The following is a 19,152-nucleotide window of genomic DNA, read 5'->3' as shown; positions in this document are numbered from 1 at the left end:
TGAGTGGTGAAGCAAGGCTTCAGGTGTTTCTCTGTCTCTTTCCCTTTCTATGTCCCTTCCCCTTTCAATTTCTCTCTGTCTCTATCTGATCAATGATTATTAAATAAATAAGATCCAGGTTTTTTTTTAAGTTTCTAATTCTTTAGGCTGTTATTGTAAATCTTCTTTGAATTTTTTTTTAAAAATTTATTTATAAAAAGGAAACACTGACAAAAACCATAGGATAAGAGGGGTACAGTTGCACACAATTCTCACCACCAGAACTCTGTATTCCATCTCCTCCCCTGATAGCTTTCCTATTCTTTATCCCTCTGGGAGTGTGAAGCCAAGGTCATTGTGGGATGCAGAAGGTGGAAGGTCTGGTTTCTGTAACTACTTCCCTGCTGAACCTGGGCATTGGCAGGTCAAATTTTAACACTTTTTTTTTTAACCGGACCACTGTTCAGCTCTGGCTTATGGTGGTGTGGGGAATTAAACCTAGGCCTTTAAAGGATCTGGCATGAGTGTCTCTTTGCATAACCATTTTGCTGTCTACCCCCTGTAAACAATACTTCCCTAGGAGTTCCTGTTGAACTCTTGATTGTCTCCATCATCATGCAATGGCATATCCTGAATGCTTGGAATATGGTAAATATGATTCTTAAATAAATAATTGTTTATCTGATTGAACTTAACAGAGTGTTAAAAAAAACAGCTTATAACTAAGACTGAAATGTGTAAGGAGATAGAGTTTTAAGATTGATCTGTGAAGATACTACATTGCAATGGTCCATTTCATAATTTTAACAAGCACACATTTTTGTTTGCTGTATTGAAGTGTATGACACGAACAGGGAGACACTCTGACCCCAACACTGTGCAATTATATTGTTGTTGCTTATAATTCTAGTGATTCCCAGGAGGTCTACTTGATTCCTGGATTTATTCCCTGGGCAAAAACTACATGGGTCACTATCCAATAGTAAAACAGAAATCTACAGGGTGGCCATAACCTCCCTGTAAACAAAATTCTATTTTTTAAATTATCTTTAGTTATGTATTGGATAGAGACAGCCAGAAATCAAGAGTGAAGGGGGGAGACAGAGAGGGAAGCTTTCTCGAAGCTTTCTCCCTGCAGGTGGGAACCAGGGGCTTAAACCTGGGTCCTTGTGCACTGTAACATGTGCACTCAATCAGGTGCACCACCACCGGGCTTCAACAAAATTCTATATTGAACACATTTCTTTATATTGAGTATTCTTTCAGATTCCATTTCTCAGTCTCCTTTGCAAGGTGAACCACGTGACTTAGTTTAGTTGGTGAGAATGTGAATTGAAGCAATGAGTAACTCTGTGTTTCAGACAGTTAGAAGAGAGCTTGACTTTTCCACATCTTCCATCTCCTGCTTTTCTGGATGGAAGCATAGGATTCAAACTCACCAGAAGGCTTGCAATGTATGCGGCCCCAACCCTTGCCTGGCTCACTGAGATAACTTACACGAACTGAAATAAGAGCAAGAAATTCATCTTTGTAGTGCTGGGCCATTGACATTTAGAGATTTCACCACGGAAACTGCCAATATTAATTATCTTAAACAATACAGTCTCATAAATCTGCTGTTGAAACAAAGAACATTCTGCCACATGATGATTGAAATGTCTATTTATTAATAACTGGTACAGTGTTTATTTGTTTTAAGAGAGAACATAAAAAAATCAGGTAGGAATTATTTGTATAATACATATGGAAACCAACCTATTAAAATTGTTCAAATATTGGACAGAACCAGAATATAAATTACACATACAGTTTAAAAATTACAAGAAATCATATTATAAAGAGCACTAAAGGCCACTTGTGGAAGAGTTGTGTTCCTTTGTAAGCCAGAGTGTGAAGAAAGCCTACTTGTAGTACAGAGACAAATTCAGGGAGCAAGGCACCAAAATCCTATGCCATTAAGAAAAGGGGTCAAACAATAGATAATCCAAAATCAAATGCAGTGGATTTGTGTCACGGGAAATCTCAAATTGTTTTTCCCAAATTGGCATTTTCTGTTACTATGAGAGAGAGAGAAATAGCCTTATCCCTTTGGAAGTAATGTTGAGAGTTGTTTCTCTAAAACTGGGAAGAAGTGACAGGTCTTGTGACACCAATTAGTCATCTTAAGATGGTCTTCAAGGTGGAGTAGAATCTGCCTTACTACTTCAACAGCAGAATACCTGATGTGATGAGACGGCTGTTATTATTGGTAGTATTGGGACTTGCACTCCTGCCGTACTTGAAGCCCTCATGATAACTCTGGAGGTGAAGGTGCTCTTCCTGACTTGGAAGAGGATTCAGAGAGCAAAGCAGAGTCGACAGGCAATCAGAATCATTTATAATGAGAAAGAAAATTACAAATATTCTAGAGTGTCAGGCTTCCAAAAGAATGATTTCTGAATACTCACCTGTTTATGCAGGATTTCGAAGCTCAGAAATAAAGCTACTGTCTAGAGACAAAAGACCAGAGAGTCAGGAGGATACATTTGAACTTTTTGGTTCAAACAATGACAGGGGCACCTTGTAACGGTGGGGGTGGAGGGTGGGGAGAGAGAACAAGGGCTTCTTGTGGGATTATCAAAAGCCACACAAACTCCAACAGCTAATGGATTCCCACAAGAGCCAGATGAATAATTTAGGTGGCTTATTTTTCTGCCTGACAGCTGGATTGTGAAGACACTCAAAAGAAAGGAAGGGCATGCTGAATAGCCATACAGAGCGGCCAGTGCAGAAGTCATTCTGCTCTGCAGGGATTCGGTGTGTCTGTGATCATTTTACTGTGACAATCACTGGGTCTAGGAGGGCAAGATATTGAGGAGGGTTACAAGGTGTGATTTAAGAGCATTCCCATTGTCCTGGCAACCTTAGACAAGGGAAGAATCAGCTTTGAAGTCACACAGGCTTTGCTTAAGAGCCCAGTTCTACATTTTATAATGTATGCCCTCTAGAAAGATACTTTTTCTTCTGCTTCAGTTTCCACCCCCATTCAAGAGGTCGTCATGACAATGGCAAGAAGTTAGAGATAACAGGTCACGCAGCTTATGAAGAGACATTATGGTCAATTTCCCTGCTCTTTCCTGAGCTTCAGTCTTTCTGCCAGAAGGAGAAAATGGATCACTAAAAGCAAACACAGTCCCATTTTAATTTCTCTTAGGAATCAAATTGCAATCCATTTGACATATCTAAAAGGAATTACAAATGTATTTCTTTTCTCAACACTGGCATAGGCTTTGGATTACTTGATTGTAAGTCACACTCAAGGTATTCTCTGGAACTTCATTGCTCCAGGCTAGGCTGACTTTTTCAGATCAAATGAGATTGAGACAAAGAGGCAGAGAGAAAAAAGAAACCACAGCTCCAAAGCTACTTTCTATATGTTGGGATCAGTACAGGAACCTCAGTAACACACATAACAAAGCAGTGCACTGTCCAAGGGAGATATTTTTCTGACCTTAGTTATTCTTATATAAAGCCAGGTTTTACTCATTTTTCTCATGAAGTTTATTTTAGCCACAGAATAGTGCTATTTGGGGGGAGGCGTTGAATCGGCAAATGAGAGTGAAATCCTGGGTCAACTATGACAAGCCAAGAGTTTGACCGTCTCTCTAGTTCTTTTTTTTTTTTAAAGAATTTATTTTTATTATTATCTTTATTTATTTATTGACTAAAGACAGCCAGAAATTGAGAGGGAAGGGAGTGATAGAGAGGGAGGGAGACAGAGACAGAGAGACACCTGCAGCACTGCTTCACCACTTGTGAAGCTTTCCTCCTGCAGGTGGAGACCGGGGGCTTGAACCTGAGTTCTTGTGCATCGTAACATGTGCGCTCAACCAGGTGCGCCACCACCTGGCCCCGTCTCTCTAGTTCTTAAGAGTTTTCTAGTTCAGCCTGTTCAGATGTGCTGAAATTTCTACAACTAGTTTTAACAGGAACTTTTAGTGAAGATCGTTAAATTCTGGAAAATTTACCCCAAGCACAACACACATGGAAATGAGTTATTACGGAAATCCTAGTTCGAGTCAATAGCAGTCTGTTGACTACATGAAACTTCTTGGTTACATGAATAATATGTTTTCAGTTGAGCCCTCTTTATGGTGTAGGTGAAGACCTTAGCATGCCTGGGTATGCTCTAGCTAAGAGAGGCTTATCTCTAGAAGAAAGCAAGAGCCAGGCTATGTTCAGATGAGACAGGCTATATTCAGACATCTCAAGTGTGAAGGCACACCTTAGCAGAACTAACAACCTAAGGTCACACCCCACTTCCAAAGATCCAACCCATAGACTTCTCCAGGAGCAACTCCGTTAAATTGGCTTATCACTGAAGAATCAACCTGAGACACTATGCTGGAATTATTATATTGAAGTGGTGGGTCATGTTAACCATGCTCAAGTTTGGCAAGAGCAGGGAAGAGAGGAGTGCTTACATGACCATGAAGCTGCTCTTTGTTCCCCTTCTCCATCACACACAGCAGCTGAGGTTTTAGGCAGGTGTTTTTGGGGGGGAGAAGGAAAATTGTCACCTTAAGGCATAATATAATTAATCGCATTCTAGACATAAGGAGTTCCCCCAAGTGTGTCTGAACACTCAGCGGTTTCTTGAGTGCTTCAGTAAATTCTAATTTGTCTTCTTGGTTCAAAAGTTATACTTTGAACCAAGTTATACTTTGTTCTTCTTTGCTACTTCGCATTTATTTATTTATTTATTTATTTTTAGTCACAAACATCTGGACCAGGAATCAGGAGATCTGAATTCCAGATTCACTCTGCTAATTACTCATTCCACCACCGAGCAATTGTGTGTGACTCCCTTTTCTCTGAAATCCTGCTGCATCAACGAAAAAGAGAGCTATGTTTTCTGGGTAGTTAATCATTTCTCCTTGCTCTGAACATCTAAGAAATTATAGCTTCCTGCTTCTGTTGTGGTGAGGAAACCCTAACCACCCCTTCAAACTACAAGGATGCTAAAGTTGAGGCAGGTTGAATCTGAGGAAACCTAGTAACTGAAAACCAACATTTCTGTTCTCTTTCTCCCAACATCCCTTGTACTCATGGAAAAGCACTTTATTTCTTAAAACGCACCTAGTTAAAAAGCAACTGCATCTGTGACCACTTTTGCCACTTAACAATCAAGAGTGTATGACTACCAATCTTTTCCTTTGAGAGAAAAACTTCTCCTGTGAATTTAGAATTCATAAGTAATACCAATAACTGAACCAATGGCATCCAAACATACTGAGTACCATTTCCCAATATATATTTGAAAAGCAAAACAGGCCAGAAAAATGAAGACTTTAAAAAGTTGTGAAATTCACATTTTCATCCACACCACCTTTATAGACGTCCTGTCTGTTCAACTTTTCTGACAGTTCTGCTAATTGTCTTTCAAACTATTAAAAGTATGCAGTGTTGGGTCTGGTGCTGGTTCTCTCAGTAAGTTGTACACATCATACGCAAGGACAAAGGTTCAAGCTGCCAGTTCCCACCTGCTGGGGGAAAGCTTCGTAAGAGGGGAAGCCATGCTGCAGGTGTCTCTCCTTCCCTATCAATGTCTCTCACCCTTTACCAAAAGAAGAAAAAAAAAAGGTGGCCACTGGAAACAGTGGACTTGTGTAGGTACCAAGCCCCAGTGCCAGCCTTGGTGGCAAAAAAAAAAAACCAAACTACTATGCAAATGACCTGGTCCTAACTTGTTGGAAGCTAACCATCAGCTGTGTACCACAAGCTCTCTTGTTTGATTGTTGGCTCAATGCATGGAATGGTGAACAGTGTGACATCAGTTACACAACAACCTTGGGTTGATTTGCATACAAAAAAGGAACTTACAGTCCACTTGAACATTTGTTCTAAAACAAGCAAGTTTTCAGGAACAAGTGGGAAGGCAGGCAAATCCGAGGAGATCGCAGGGCTCAGAAAGCCAAGGATATCCTTATTGTTCCAGGGACCTTAGACATGTCCATGGAGAACCCAGCCCAGTCACAGAGCAGCTTCTAAGTAGACCTGGGTTATGCTTGGTAGCACTACCCAAAGTGGAGGTGTCATCTTTTTAAGCCACTGGACATGTTTCTTCTCTTGGTCCAGATTTCCACAGGTAGAGTGACACTTCCTTCTTGACAAAGATGTCATACCTTGACTTGTATCTAAGCCTCTCAGTGAACAGGACTCCAAGTAGCTCAGCTCCATCCTTGGGCACAGAGTAGCTATTTGGAAGGAGGATAAAGCTGGTCTAAGAACCTTTTTCTTGTGATTTAACTGGCCTACATGGGCCAAAGTACTGAACCCAAATCCAAAGTCTCCATTGAACTCTCTGCTCTTTCTTCTTGTTGATAAAGTCTTTACATTTTGATGCAGAATTTGTCCTCTCATATTCTTCCGTGCTCAATACTGACTGGGCGGCAGGAAACTCTATCAGTATAGAGTTATCTTCAAGGATGAAAAGTTACTTTGCATTTTTCGTAGAATGAGACTGAAGGATCCTCTCTGTATTTGAGGTCCTCATATTCCTGGCTTATTGATGACAGGAATCATGTTTTTCTTATCTCTGAATTTCCAGTTGTTTGGCCAGTGCGTGCTAGAGATGGGTTCTTAATAAATTCTGTCAAATTAATGTTTTTATTATACTGTCATAGAAGAATATAGAACTATGGAATGGTCTTAAATTATAAGTAGGTTGTGCTATACAAAGATTGTCGATACATAATGATTTATTTCAACTTACAAAAAACTCGTGTCTAGGAACTGATCTGAGTAAACTAGGTATTAGATGCATAAGGGTTGACCCATTAGTCCATTTTTTCCTATTGTAGAATTTGGAATTTTCTAGTTTGGTTTTAATTAAAAAAAGTGCTTTATAATCTAAATATCATGCCAAATAAATCTAATTTTTTTGCTCCAAGAACAAATTAAGAATATAACTTTCTCAATTTTCCCCCTTCACTTTTCTTTTCTGTAAACTTTAAGTGTTTGCTTATATGCTGGTATTTAATAAAAACTCACATGGACCTCAGACACTACTTTCTCAGCTCAATGGTACCATTATTTCATCTAACAGTTGGAAAGTGAATTTATCTCATTTACCTCATGAAACTATTAGAAATGTCACTGCAAATTTTCATTATCATGTAGTGACACAGAAATTGTATATAATAAGATCAAAATTTTACCTGAAAAAATACTTTCTAGATTTTATGAAAATTAACTTCTTTTTATTTCACTGGATTCTTCTAAGACCACTGTAATTTCCTGGGTAAGCTAAAGAACCACTGGTATAGACAAATATGACCCCAAAATAGACTATTATTATTATTACTATTATTATTATGTGATACTGTGGTATCACTTCACCCTTCTATTCCTTTATCTAAGTCAAAGATCTTTGTGTCAGTACATACACTGTTTTTCCTAAGATGTACTTCAGTACCATACCCTAAAATTTTTGCTTCCTCAATGCCAGTCTTACTGATGATACAGTCTACGGACAGGAGACTTGAGCAGATACACTTGCTTTCTGGAATGTATTCAGAACAGGGAACATCAAAGCAAAATATTCCAGAAGACCCCTTGCTTTTGCCTTGTTGTTTTTGGTCTCTTAGGTGATAAAGCACAGCTCTAATAATGTTTATAATTTTATCATTTGTAAAAATGTATTTTTTTTGTCTAGACTGATCAAAACACAATTTTCTACATATTGCAAACAGTGGCAATCAGCACAGACCCAAGTCCCTGATATTCTCAGGACCTTAGGACCCAGAAGGGAAGCGGGGCTGCCCTCCTGCAGTCAGGAAACTAATACAAGTTTCAATCCTTGGTAGCTGACTGACAGAAGCTATGCTGATCCTCCCATTTTATATTCATGGTAACTATTTGATCTTGAGGATGAGGAGGTCTCACTCTCCCAGACAAGAACTCCAATGAGTTTCTGGAGAATGCATCTCATTTTTTGGTAAGATACCGAGGATAGTATATTCAACAGGAATATTAATCAGTTAGGGGAAGAAATGCATCTGTGGTGATTCCTTCTCTATCTTTTTGTTTGCTTTGCTTTTGTTTCAGATAACGCATATGTACAAGGAAGAACACAGTAACATGGTAGGTGGTAGGAAGCTCATTAATTTCTGGTAAAACATTCCAGGAAGGGCAGGATAAAGAACCAAACCCTCAGGACAGGGTATCAACCTCAGTGGTACTTTCAGTAATCTTGAAAGGAATCAGGCAGGTGGGGAAATAATCCCATTAGATTACTGAAAAGGCAAATGGAAAATTCTAGGGGAAGGGATTCCCCGTCCAGTGTGTGTGCCCGTTCTCGTGTACTTTCCATCCAGGATTCCAAGTTCAACAGTCATTGTTTTGTAAGACTTTCCTATACAATCCCCGTTCTACTTTTCCCAAGGCTGCTCTCTGCCAGGAACTTCGGGCTTTGGCTATAGGTTCCTAAAATTCCAGGAATCAAACTTCAGTCCTTACTGAGTCGTTTGCACAGTACCTATTAACATGGGAGTTAAAGGGAACTGGTCTTTTATTTTTTGAACATGGTTCCTTTCTCCAACAGAACGCAAAGACCTCTGCATTAGCGAACAGTGAAGCCATCAGCCCCAACTGCATGGCTCTTGACAGAACTGCAAAGGGGAACAGCAGTAGCTTCTCCTTAGAGCTATTAGTTTGGACCATACTGACTGTCCTGGTGGTCACCACGGCAACCCTCCATGGCCACTGCTTCTGTGTGAGAAGAATGAGACAGTGATGCTACCGCAGGCTGAATGATGATGCAGCTCAAGCCGGAACCCATCCTAGGACAGCAGGTCAGGGAGCAGTGAGGGAAGCCTCCTCAGGGGCCACTGTCTGGCTTGTGCTCAGTGTTGCCATGGAATCAGTAGGGGTACTGCTCTCCATTCACGTGTCAACTGTTCTGACGGCTATGTGTGGTTTTAAAATTTTGAAGCTGTAAAATTGTATAGTTCTTGAAGTTTTACTAACTGGCATATTCGCAGGTAGTGTAGCTAGCTTACTTTTTAACTTTTTTTTTTTCCTGAATCCAAAACGGAATGCACTCAAAGCAGCTAGCTAGCTACCTTCAGCTGGCTCAACTGCACCCACAAGCACTATCCACAGGACACAGCGTGTGGGGCCCCCGGTATGATCCTGGGGTCCTGTGCTGTGGAGCAGTGGATGGTGTGGGGGGAGGCCAGCCAAAGGAGCAAGGCTGCTGACTGGGCTTCAGGTCAGGCTCTGAAAGGGACGAACGAGTGACCTGAGCTTATCTCTTGGCCTGAAATTAAGGTTTAATTTAAGGTTTCTCATGTTTACAGGTCAGGAACCAAAACATCTGTGTGTGCCCACCTGGCTCTATCTTCCTTGCAATGGATATTTTGTACAAGTATCATGGGAGAAATGTGAGTTGGAACTCCGCTTTGGAGGCATTGAATTTAGTTCCTGCCCCCGAGAAGGGCACCCACCTCTAATGAATTTCATTATCTTTGGCTACATAAACTGGAAACTTTTTTTTTTTTACCATATGTGCCTTCTCCCCCCCCCCCCCAATTTATATCTCATCCAGAATACTACATCTGAAATTCCCACTATATTCTACAGATGAGGAAACTGTGAGGCCTGTGGCTTGAAATGACAGACCAGATCAGGGCCTTTTGAGAGCTTTTAGATATTTCTGTCAGTTTTTCCTTAATTTTTTTTTCCCAATTCCTTGGTTTTGGAAATGGGAGAGGCATTTCATTTCTTTCCTGATGTTACATCTCTGTAGGCAGCTTCTGTGAGAGGCAACACATTTAGGTTGAGATCATGATTCATTTGCTCTATAAAACAGCTAATTTCTGGACTGTTTTACACAAAAGGGCAGTGGTTTGAGATATTTCTAAAACAATTTTCCTTCCTTACCAAACTGATACCCAAACCCCAGTCAACCGAACAGATAAATAGCACGGCTCAGAAATAATTTCTCCCAGTACTGGTCCCATCGTGGTCCAAAATAAGAACAGCAAATAAATGCATATCCTAGAAGAGGTTAGTGGTACCATTTATATAGTGGAACGTCATGCAAACCATGCTTAAAAGGAAGCGGTGTCATCGTGGTGACATGGGGAGGAGAGAGGCCATGACAGGCCCCTGCCCGGTGGAAGGCCACCGGGCACATGCATACATCTGGTGCCGCCGTCTGTGATCACTGCGAAGTGTCACGTGACAGCCTTGAGTGAGACCAAGTCTGTATACATTACAAGGAGTCAGCCCGCCCATGACCACTTTTAAATGGGCTTGCTGGAGGGGGTCCATATGGAATCAGAAATCCCATCCCCTGTGGATGACAGAGGCATGGAGCCACTGGGCGTGAAGGGGTCTGTGTCTGTATCGGTTTCACCTTCAGCGAGGTACCTCTTCTCCCTCATCCAGCTTGACCCACCGCTCGGACCAAACATGTAATCGTCTCTGTCCTGAGAGATGCTGAAGCCACTGGGCGACTGTTCCAGCTCCTCGTGGTTGACTGACATCAGGGACAGGGGTGTGTCGCTGTCCCGTGTGATGCTGCGTCTCTGCCGGGGGGAGACCCGGTCTGGGAAGGGGCCGTGCAGTTCGACCTGAGACTGGTAGCTCACTCGGGAGTCCAGAAGAGTCAAGATAGGCAGGACAGTGGGCCTCTCTAAGTAGGTGTTCTCACAGGAGGAAGAGGGTCCCCGGCGGGGCAGGTTCACCGGGTCATGGGCGAAAAACCCGTAGGGGCCAACCTTGTCGATGGACACCTGGTGGAAACTGTAGGGAGTGTCAGGCGGGCCTGTCTCAGAATAACTGCAGAAGATGTTTCTCAAATCCGAAGCCCTGTCATCATCTTTCTGCACCTCTGCTGGTGAGGGGGCGTCCTTGGTGGGGTAGTCGTCTTCAACGCGCACCTGAAGCTGTTCCATGTGCTGCATGTGCATGTCTACAAGGAAGTCCAGTTTCTTCCCCATGTCATGAACCTGGAAAATGCAAGGAGGGAGAGAGATCACTGTTTTTTCTGAAGGCAGGAGATGCTGACCTTGGCTAAGACAGCACAGGAACATACTGGTGAAGGAGGAGTGTTCTTGCAAGTCCTAAAGATCACTGACTAATGAGTTCATGCTCACTAATGTCTAGTTCTCCACATGTATGGGTGTCATACTTGAAAAAAAAGATACTGGGGGGCTGGGCAGTGCACATAGTATGAAGGATCACGGTTCAAGACCCTGGCTCCCCTCCCACAGGGGGGATGCTTTACAAGAGCTGAAGCAGGTCTGTAGGTGTCTATCTTTCCCTCTCCCTCTCTATCTTCCTCTCCTCTCCTCTCCTCTCCTCTCCTCTCCTCTCCTCTCCTCTCCTCTCCTCTCCTCTCCTCTCCTCTCCTCTCCTCTCCTCTCTCAATTTCTCTCTGTCTTATCCAATAAAATGGGAAAAATGGCTTCTAGATGCAGTGGATTTATAGTGCCTGGGCAATAACCCTGTAGGCAAAGGAAATAAGTAAATACTGAGCAGGAGCTTTCCAGTAAGTAAGTACAGGAGGCAGAGAGATGGGTGGATGATGTGTGTTAGAAGCCACCTTTAGGGGTTGGGCGGTGGCGCAGTGGGTTAAGTGCATGTGGCACAAGGTGCAGGGACCCGCGTGGGGATCCCGGTTCTAGCCCCCAGCTCCCCATCTGCGGGGTAGTCGCTTCACAGGCGGTGAAGCAGGTCTGCAGGTGTCTATCTTTCTCTCCCCCTCTCTGTCTTCCCCTCCTCTCTCCATTACTCTGTCCTATCTAACAACGAACAGCATCAACAATGGCAGTGATAGTGACCATGGCGAGGCTACAATAACAAGGGCAATGAAGGGGGAAAGGGGAGGCCTCCAGGAGCAGTGGATTCATGGTGCAGGCACTGAGCCCAGCAATAACCCTGGAGGGAAAAAAAAAAAAAAGAAAAAAAGAAGCCGCCTTTGTTCTCTAGGAAAAGGTGGCCCTGCAGCTATGGTTTGAGTCAAGGAGCAAATATTCTGAATTTTCAAATAGTGCCTTGGCTAGAGGCATGTGAATTGGTAGTGTATGTTTCACGTACACGGCGATGTAAGTCCCTGAGAGACGGCTCAAAGACAGCAAGAATGAGCTTCTCAGGAATGAAGACCTAGCCTTGGAACTGTGGAAGCCCATAGAATCTACAGCAGAATCCTTACCTGCTTCTGCCCACAGAACAGCAAATCATCAATAGCAGCATTGCTACTGTCTGCACACCTGTGTATGATGGTCTCGCCCTGATACTTCGTAGCTCACGGGGAAACACTGCCAACAACTGTATCAAACCTTCTTACAGATGTGGGTTTGAAGCACAGCACCATTTCTGACAATGCTATACAGCAGTTTATAGGCATCTGCCTCTTAGATGCACTGAAATGGCACTGACTCACTTAACTTTTATGAGAACCCTATGAGATAAATATCATCCTGTCTCTATTTTACAGGTAAAGGAACAGGCTCAAAAGATGAAATGACTTGGTGAACATTCCAAGTGCTAAGTAGCAGAGCTGAGATTATAAAATGTTGAGTGGAAAACAAAATAGTATTCTTCATCTACTAGAACAAATCTTTCCATTTTTTTTTCTCTTCTCTGTGTAGATCCAATTTTATGTTATGGATAAGAGGACTGATACGATTCCTAAACGAGACTCATGTGAAGTTAAACAAACGTACACTAAAATGTGCCTCATTACCACTGAAAGGACAGGCAGGGACCCTGTGGGGGTGCTCACGCTTGAGTGCACACATTACCAGGCACAAGGACCCAGGTTTGAGCCCCACTTCCCACTTGCAGGGGGATGCTTCACGAAGCAGGTCTGTGGGTGTCTATCTTTCTCTTTCTCTCTCCTGCCCCTCTCAGTTTCCACCTCCCCTAATTAGAAATATAGGAGACTGGGGGTGGTGCACCCATCTAAAAGCACATAGTATAAAGTGCAAGGACCTGCACAAGGATCTGGGTTCAAGCTCCCGGCTCCCCACTTGTGTGGCGGGGAGACGCTTGACAGGAGGTCAAACAGGTCTGCAGGTGTCTTTCTCTTTCCCTTTCTACCTCCTCTGTCCATTTTTTCTCTGTCCTATCCAATAACAGCCAGGAGCAGTGGATTCATAGTGCTGGCACTGAGCCCCAGAGATAACCCTGATGACAAAGGAGGAAAAAGAAAGAAAGAAAGAAATGAAAAAAGAAAGGAAGGAAGGAAGAAAGAAAAAGGAAGAGAAAGAAAGAAAGGAAGGAAGGAAGGGAGGGAGGGAGGGAGAGAGGGAGCAAGCAGAGACAGACAAGATGCAGAGGTTGCTGGAAGAGAACGGGCTTCTCTTAATCTTCTGAAAAAGCCTCACCCACAGTCTTCCTCCCTGTCATATCTCCTCACACAGATCACACGCTAAGACGGACTTTGAGGAAAGGCAGATGAAGGATTCAGAAACGCGAGGAAGGGGATAACATGCCTTGCACAATTTAAGAGCTTCTATCTGATGAATGTGGACTGTGTGCTGACTACTGTCTGCATAGTTTACTTGAATCTGCTCATCGCGGGAGTTGTTAAAATCCCCGTTACAGGTGAGGAAAGTGCACAGCAGATGAGACATCAGCTGGCAGGTCCAACCACAGATGCTACCAGGGTCTGATTTCTGTATCCTTTTCTAGCCAGTAAGCACTCAGGTACACAGGCTTCCTATAAGAAGAAAACAGATAATTTTAGGTGTTGTCTTCAGGGGCGGGAAAGACCTACCTGTCTTTCAACTTTCACAAACTTCCCCATCATGCTTTGGTCTTCGATTTCTGATGTGGATGCTCTGGCTGCATACGGCTCGTGCCTGGGGAGAAAAAGGCAATGATTCTGTAACATCACCCAGTTGTCTTGCCTGTGTGCTAGGTTCTTTCTCCAGCATGGGCCATGTCCTTGGAATTGTCTGTCATTCTTCTTTTCAGTGACTTTTCCTTGGTCATTGCTGTAGCTTCACTGCTCTAGACTGACATTCTCTGATACACACACACACACACACACACACACACACACACACACACAGAGAGAGAGAGAGAGAGAGAGAGAGAGAGAGAGAAGAGTAAAGGCACTGGTATCAAAGCTTCCTTAAATCCAGTGGAGACTGGGCTCAAACCTGGGTCTAAGCATGGCAGAGCTGATGCACTATCCATGGCAGAGCTGATGCACTATCCAGGTGAGCTATTTTGCTACCCTGCCAACTGTATTCTTACCCTCCTGCTCATGGAAGAAGCCACTGTTTTAAATATATATATTTATTTATTCCCTTTTGTTGCCTTTGTTGTTTTATTGTTGTAGATATCATTGTTGTTATTGATGTCGTCATTGTTGGATAGGACAGAGAGAAATGGGAGAGAAGAGGGGAAGACAGAGAAGGCAAGAGAAAGACAGACACCTGCAGACCTGCTTCACCGCCTGTGAAGTGACCCCCCTGCAGGTGGGGAGCCAGGGGCTCGAACCCGGATCCTTACACCCGTCCTTGTGCTTTGTGTTGTGTGTGTTTAACCCACTGTGCTACCGCCCGACTCCCCCACCCCTTTTTCCCACCAGGGTTATCACTGGGGCATAGTGCCTGCACTAAGAATCCACTGCTCCAGGTGGCTTCCCCCTCTTTTTTATTTCTAATTTTTATTAGGTAGGACAGAGAGCAATTGAGAGAGGACAGGGAAAAAGAGAGAGAGAGAGGAAGAGAGAGAGAGAGAGGATGGAGAAAATTAGATACCTGCAGACCTGCTTCACCACTAGTGAAGCAGATGTCTTGCAGGTGGGTAATGGGGTCTAGAGCCCGGGTCCTTGCACTTGCTGCTATGTGCACGTAACCTGGCAGGTCAATATGGGGTCCCTGAGGTCACTTAACTCTAGAGGTACAGACGCTCTGGAAAGAAGAGTGCTTTACTGTCTTCAACAGTGGTACCTCACTCATCTTCTCTGCAGGAAAACTCAGAACTAAGTATTAAATTGCTTCCAGAAGGCTTTACAGCAGAGTCAAGAACATAGCTTGCTGTCCTAGAGTGTGCAGTTCCTCTAGGCTACGTGCCTTTGTGTGCGCCGTTAGGTCTGATGTATGGTGAGCACAGTTCGAGCGGCTGTTCCCCGTGCACAGTCATGTCTGCGGTGCTTCCCATTCACTTGCGTACTGTTAGGTTCGACTTAGAGAAGAGCCTGCCAGGAGCCTAGCTGGGGCCCACCACCACCATGCTGGACACCTTTAGATAGCTGCTGTTTTCTCTCACATATGGCCCTGGTCTGAGAGCTCCTGGTGTTCCCTGGGCTAAATCTTGCTCACCAGTTTGCTTCTGAGTTTCCGTAGGATTTTTGAACGCTGAAGCCATTTTACAAGTGGACATTTCAGGAGGGGTCAGGCAGTGACACACTGGTTAAGTGGCACAAAGAGCAAGGACTGGCATAGTAGGACCTGGTTCAAGCTCCCGGCTCCCCACCTGCAGGGGAGTCACTTAACAAGTGGTGAAGCAGGTCAGGTCTGCAGGTGTCTGTCTGTCTCTCTCCCTCTCTGTCTTCCCATCTCTCTCAAGTTCTCTCTGTCCAATTCTAACAGCAGTAACAACAGCAACAATAATGGAGGAAAGATGGCCTCCAGAAGCAGTGGATTTGTAGCGCAGGCACCAAGCCGGGTAGTGATTAGCACCACTGGGCAGGCAAGTGGCCTCTAGGTCTCCACAGTCCAGCCCTAGGGCCCAGGTGAAGCTCTTTGTCATCATGCTCCGCATGTTTCTGAGGCTACCAGAGGCCTCTGACCTCTGATTTCCTTCTCGGTTTAGTCCTGGGAGAAGAATCCATCAATCCTAGGTGATTACTAGGTAAAGTTAGAGCAGGTGAGCACTCAGGCTCTGCTGGCATCGTCTGTCTTCCTGTTGTGGTCTCTCTCTCTCTCACACACACACACACACACACACACACACGCACATACGTGCACACATGCACACACACACACGCACACATGCACACGTGCACACACGCGCACATACGTGCACACACGCACATACGTGCACACACGCACATACGTGCACACACGCACTCACACATGCACGCGTGCGCACACACGCGTGCACACACGCACACACGCGCACGCACACAATGCACACACGTGCACACACGCGCACACATGTGCACGCACATACGTACACACATGCACACACACGTGCACGCATGCACACATGCGCGCGCGCGCACACACACACACACACACACACACACACACACACACACACCCTCTTGTCTCAGTGTGAGAGAGGGCGGCTTCTGTTTTCTATAGCCACAGACAGGAGCTGTCGGCCACCCTGTCTGGGAAAATAAGGCGAGTAGCTCTTTTGTGCAGAAACCTTTCAAAGGGTCATGAATCAGAAGAGGCTTCACTTTTTATTTTTTTAAAAACATTTTTTATTTACTTACTTTTGGATAGAAACTGAGAGAAATTGAAAGAGGAGAGGGAGATAAAGAGATACCTGAGTCCCTGCTTCACCATCCCTGAAGCTTTCCCTCTGTGGGTGGGGACCAGTGGCTTGAACCTGGGTTTTTACACACTATAATGTGAGTGTTTAACCAGGTGTGCCACCACCTGGCCCCCACTTTTCATTTTGTTTCTAGAAAAGGCAACACCATTCAACCATACGGGAACCAAGCTGAGCTCTGGGATTGTGAAACATGACATGACACAGCCTGCAGGCCCTGCCCACAGCCCCACCTGGGAGATTGCTGGGATGGGTAGGAGAATGCTGTCCCTTTCTGAGACTTCTTATGCTTTGGAGTTGATGGAGGTCCAGGGGTGAAAATCATGTCTATTCTGAAAGAAAGCACACACACAAAAAAGGCAGGGTTGCATTACAGAGAGCTTTACATGGAAGAGAGGAAAACAACCTTTTAATTCTCACCTTAGTAGGGTGCAGAAATAAAATGTGGTGCACCTGGTGGAGCGCACATGTTACAGTGCACAAGGACTCAGGATCGAGCCCTCGGTCCCCACCTGCAGGGCGAAAGCTTTGCGAGTGGTGAAGCAGGGCTGCAGGTGTCTCTCTGTCTGTCTCCCTCTCTATCTCACCCTTCCCTCTTGATTTCTGGTTGTCTTTATCCAATAAATAAAGATAATAAAAAATAAAGAAAGAATGTGGCAAGAGGGAAAAAGAGAGGAAGAAGGAAGTGGGGGAGATAGAAAAGGAGTTCCTTTATAATCTCAGAATCTTATCTTTCCTTGTTCAGCGGGACTATAAACACTCCTCTGCCAAGTGTAGGAAGAAGTGGACCCACAGTCAAGGAGAGGACAGACGTTGTTTCGTATGGAAATGTATCTCGTGCACTCTAATCCTTTCTGGCCTTTCAGCACTTTGACTCATCCGCAAATATTTAGTTTGGTAGTTTCTCCTGCTAAGTTTTGTATCCTGTCTTTAGCAGTCCATCTGAGTTCCGTAAGCTTATCTGCCTTGCAGGCAGTCACTAACTAGCACACCCTGCTTGCTTGTCTGCCTGAGGCATCACATCTCTGGCCCTGCCTCTCCAAAGCACAACTGGAGACAAAATCTCTATACTATATGGCTGGGGCAGGTAGCACTGTGGAAGCATCTTTGAAAGCTCATGACAAGTCCAGGACCACTAAGAACTTGCATTCGAAAGTTTCCGGTGAGCCACCTTCAGTTGTTCCTCTTTCTCCAGACCTCCTGCAAAATCAGGAGAACTGGGCATATGCACTCATCCTGCAGGCAGTCAGGCTTCAACACAACTCACACAAACACATGTGCCTGAAATTCTATCAGATAAACTTGCATCTGGTCTTTGTGCATAGTAACATGTGCACTCTACCAGGTGTGTCCCTGGAACTCCGTTTAGATGCCCACAGTTTTGTTGGCAATTTCCAAAGCACCAAGGGTCATGGTCAGTGGCCCAATGAAGGTATGCTTTCTCTCTATGAGACCTGATCAGGGCATTTGACCTTGGCCATGTGAAGATAATAAAATCTCTTCCACATAGCTTGCTTTGATCATGTATTTACCAGTAGTCACTGAGGAGGAACATGTCTATCCATGAATTTTTTCCATGTGCTTTGGAATATTTCTGAGTTCCTTCTCCCTGAGTTCTAAGGTTCACTTGGCTTTGCTTCCTTAGTGGTCAGGATAATTTCTGGAACCATCCGTTCCACCCCGGTTCCATGGCTGCCAGTTCTCAGCAACATCGCCCCACCAGATATGTCGGGATGCGGCATCATCTAAGTTCATTTCCCACGTCTATGCTCGACCGGACCTGCCAATATACGCGGATATCTTCGCCCACCCTGTCCAACGCTTGACGTCTCGTCACCCAATCTGGTCCCCTACGCCTACACTGAACTTCTCTGTTCCAGTCTCTTGGAAACAGAGCTGGCAGTCAGCTGAGGTAAAGAACAAACACCTCATCACAGACCCCTGCAAGCGTCAACCCGGCTTTGACCTGGCACGTTATGATTGGGCCCTCCTCAATCGCTAACGAACAGGCCATGGCCGGTGCGCCGCTATGTTCCATCGCTGGGGAGCCAGAGACGACCCGAACTGCCCCTGCGGCTCCAGACAGACTATGACCCACATAGTCAACGACTGCCACCTCTCCAGATTCAAAGGAGGTCTCGAAACTTTACATCAGGCTCAACCTGACGCTGTTGACTGGCTACGGAAGAAGGGCAAACGCTAGAAGAAGTGGTCAGGAGGGAAAGTTCCTGGAGATGTGACTGCCTCACCTTGTCTGAAGGTACTTGATCCTGGAAAGCATGTCAAGGTGGCCCGCAGAGTACTGCTCAATCACATCCTTCACGTCATAAGGCCTTAAAGTCTCCTTGAATTTCTTTTTGTAGAGACGGAACTGTAGAATTCTGGAAGGCAAAGTACAGGTGTTTGTTCATAGTGAATAGAGGCTAAAGGATACTATTCTGCAGGTCTAGTTACATCAGGGGCAGGGAAGAAAAGAGTGAAAGAGCGAGGAAGCAATTACAGAAGCCAGACCTTCTACCTTCTGCATCCCACAATGACCCTGGGTCCATACTCCCAGAGGGATAGAGAGTGGGAAAGCTATCAGGGGAGGGGATGGGATATGGAGACCGGGTGGTGGGAATTGTGTGGAGTTGTACCCCTCCTATCCTACGGTTTTGTTAA

The 19,152-nt window shown here is 44.6% G+C and overlaps 1 protein-coding gene across 1 annotated transcript in view; it reads right to left on the bottom strand.

The window, feature by feature from the left end:
- Nucleotides 1-7,515: 7,515 nt before the first annotated feature.
- The window catches only part of KCNQ3 (potassium voltage-gated channel subfamily Q member 3), a 382,118-nt gene continuing 370,481 nt past the window's right edge, over nt 7,516-19,152 (bottom strand). The window contains exons 12-15 of the mRNA XM_060201221.1: nt 18,741-18,872; nt 16,725-16,823; nt 13,751-13,835; nt 7,516-10,976 (exon numbers count right to left, since the gene is read on the bottom strand). Of these exons, the coding sequence (XP_060057204.1) occupies nt 10,269-10,976; nt 13,751-13,835; nt 16,725-16,823; nt 18,741-18,872 (1,024 nt within the window). The 3' untranslated portion in view covers nt 7,516-10,268. The remainder of the gene's footprint in view (nt 10,977-13,750; nt 13,836-16,724; nt 16,824-18,740; nt 18,873-19,152) is intronic.

This window comes from Erinaceus europaeus, chromosome 1 (genome assembly GCF_950295315.1).
Source record: "Erinaceus europaeus chromosome 1, mEriEur2.1, whole genome shotgun sequence".
In the NCBI taxonomy this organism is placed as follows: domain Eukaryota; kingdom Metazoa; phylum Chordata; class Mammalia; order Eulipotyphla; family Erinaceidae; genus Erinaceus; species Erinaceus europaeus.
Note: the sequence above shows the minus strand (reverse complement) of the source record. Positions and strands in the feature narration are given on the sequence as shown.